At 45.4% G+C, this 2932-nt stretch overlaps 1 protein-coding gene across 1 annotated transcript in view; it reads right to left on the minus strand.

Moving 5' to 3' along the window:
• LOC121861125 (collagen alpha-1(I) chain-like) overlaps window positions 1-2621 on the minus strand; it is a 58659-nt gene extending 56038 nt beyond the window's left edge. Inside the window, exons 1-2 of the mRNA XM_042358689.1 lie at window positions 2590-2621; window positions 2252-2556 (exon numbers count right to left, since the gene is read on the minus strand). Coding sequence (XP_042214623.1) covers window positions 2252-2556; window positions 2590-2621 — 337 coding nt within the window. The remainder of the gene's footprint in view (window positions 1-2251; window positions 2557-2589) is intronic.
• Window positions 2622-2932: the final 311 nt, after the last annotated feature.

The raw sequence follows: 2932 nt of genomic DNA on the forward strand, positions 1-2932 counted from the left end.
TTGTATATTCAACAAAACACGACTTAACTTGTGACAAAATCTTTATGGCCGATCGTTCCCTTATATTACTGCTTGTTTAAGTGAGAGTTGTCACTTAACATGCAGCTGTGAGCACACCAGAGTTGTGTACCCTTGGCGGCCTCTGTGATTATGTAGATCTATGATAGATAACTCCACTACTTGTCCATATGGATGACCGCCATGTGGCTGACTTAACAGGTGTTATCCATAACAAAGGTACACCGACCTGGCAGCTTGTGGTAGTGCTGTACTGTACACTACTGCATACGGCGGTCGTTGCGAAGCTGGTGTACACTTTGTGCACAATCCCGTGACTGGCGTGCACCGTGCATATAACCTGTGGTGTTGGGCAATATTTATTGCCTGGCCATAAAATATTATTTATATTAATGTGATTTGTATCAGAGGAAAAGATGCAGCGCACATCTGTCATAAATGTCGTTGCCTCGTACCCAGTCCACCCTCAGTCTTCCCAGCTGTGAATGGGTACCCAACTTTACGGTTGGGGAGATGGAGGTAGTCGAGTCCAGTGCCTGACACTGTGTACGGAAGGTATAATAGACAGTGTGTTGTATTTGCACTACCCTATAACAGAACTGCTGCCCAGTGGATCCTCAGAAACTGTAGAATCGTTGAAAACATCTTTATCTGAATAGTAATTTCAGTGAGCATTAATAAGAAAATTGTTGTAGAGTATTCTAAAGAAGACACAGAACGCTACTTAAGGAAGATTGTAATAATTTACCGAGCAAAAGCCTTTAGTTGTTGTCTGGAATATAACCAATAATTGGAGGTTATAAATTGAAAGGATGGCCTCTGTCGGGTGTTGACTTCACCCAACCTTTCTTTGACAACAGATAGAGAGTGGGAGGTGGAGCTCAGAGCTTCTTCAGCATCACCAGGAACTTTATATGATCTTGACCACAATCAGACTGTTTCGTGATAAAACTCGGGGAAACTTACCGGAAGGTTTAAAGGCTGTTCTGTTGTGCTAAAATAACATCCCATAATTAAAATAGTAGACATATTAGCGATTTTCACCAAGGAGTAAGAGGGGGAGGGTGTGTGTTACAGCTTGTGTTTTGCGAGAGGGTCATTAGTGAACCGTGGAAGTGGTCCCATGGAGAGAAGTGGACAAGGCTTCACAAGGAGGCAGTGTGGACGGCGTTGTACTCGACTGCCTTCAGCCTTTCTTGTAATATAGGTTCCCATTCTCAGCTCACCAATAGGATAGCAGGCGAGCTCTGTATCCATTCAGCCGCCGCATGCACTAATACACACCGTTTAAGGATCCACCCACCGCAGTTTAAGGATCCACCCACCTCACTGTTTAAAGATCCACCCACCTCACCGTTTAAGGATCCACCCACCGCACTGTTTAAGGATCCACCCACCGCACTGTTTAAGGATCCACCCACCGCACTGTTTAAGGATCCACCCACCGCACCGTTTAAGGATCCACCCACCGCACTGTTTAAGGATCCACCCACCGCACTGTTTAAGGATCCACCCACCTCACTGTTTAACGATCCACCCACCGCAGTTTAAGGATCCACCCACCGCAACTTTGAGTGGTACGTGGAGCCTTATCATGATCTCACGGTGTTTGTATGTGACTGGTCGGCGAATATTGACTGAGAAGACGACTGGCTGAGAATGCCTGAGCCAATATCAACACAAATAATGTCATTAGTGATGTATTTTGACTAATATTTGATACATCAGTCTTGGCTGTGTGGTCCACGACCTTCTGTCAGTCAAGTTAGTTGGTTAATACAGTAAATAACTTATTGTGTGTTCACTTTCACCCCGGGGAGTGGCAGAGGAGAGGAGACAGCTCTTTCATATATAGTTTTATAACTCAATATAGTATTTTAAATTGTCTTAGAAGAATTATGAGCTATTTTAATTTACGTGCGAGAGTTAGAATAGATAATAGTTAGTTCTTATGTTTGTATGTCATAACTACAACACTACTAACGAGGCTCTCCGTACACTGTGTCGTGTATTTGGTGTATCTACAACCCCCGCCTGTGTTGTTGTTATTGTTGTTGTTGTTGTATTTTAGTAGTTTATATAAGGAACATTCCCGAGAGGCTGTAAAAATTTTAATCGAAGGGTCGGAATGTCACACGGTACCGAGGTGGAAGTGGTATTGGCTCCACAGGTGAGGTTAATAGTGGAAGAGGGGAGGACCTTGGGTATGATAACAGGAGGTTGTCTTGACCACCAGGGTATGATAACAGGAGGTTGTCTTGACCACCAGGGTATGATAACAGGAGGTTGTCTTGACCACCAGGGTATGATAACAGGAGGTTGTCTTGACCACCAGGGTATGATAACAGGAGGTTGTCTTGACCACCAGGGTATGATAACAGGAAGTTGTCTTGACCACCAGGGTATGATAACAGGAGGTTGTCTTGACCACCAGGGTATGATAACAGGAGGTTGTCTTGACCACCAGGGTATGATAACAGGAAGTTGTCTTGACCACCAGGGTATGATAACAGGAGGTTGTCTTGACCACCAAGGAGACTGTAGGAGAAAGGACGACCAATCGACCATTACCTTTGTGACGACTCCCTGAGGCTCTCCTTCATGATCAACGCCTCCCTCTGTGTCAAGTGGTGCCTCTCTCTCTTTCCTGCTGTGTCAAGTGGTGCTTCTCCCTCTTTCCTGCTGTGTTAAGTGGTGCCTCTCTCTTTCCTGCTGTGTCAAGTGTTGCCTCTCTCTTCCCTGCTGTGTCAAGTGGTGCCTCTCTCTTTCCTGCTGTGTCAAGTGGTGCTTCTCCCTCTTTCCTGCTGTGTCAAGTGTTGCCTCTCTTTCCTGCTGTGTCAAGTGGTGCCTCTCTTTCCTGCTGTGCCACATGGTGCTTTGCTCCTAGTGTGTCTTCTGCTCTTTATCCCTCGTG

Source organism: Homarus americanus, unplaced genomic scaffold (genome assembly GCF_018991925.1).
Source record: "Homarus americanus isolate GMGI-L3 unplaced genomic scaffold, GMGI_Hamer_2.0 scaffold52806, whole genome shotgun sequence".
NCBI lineage: Eukaryota > Metazoa > Arthropoda > Malacostraca > Decapoda > Nephropidae > Homarus > Homarus americanus.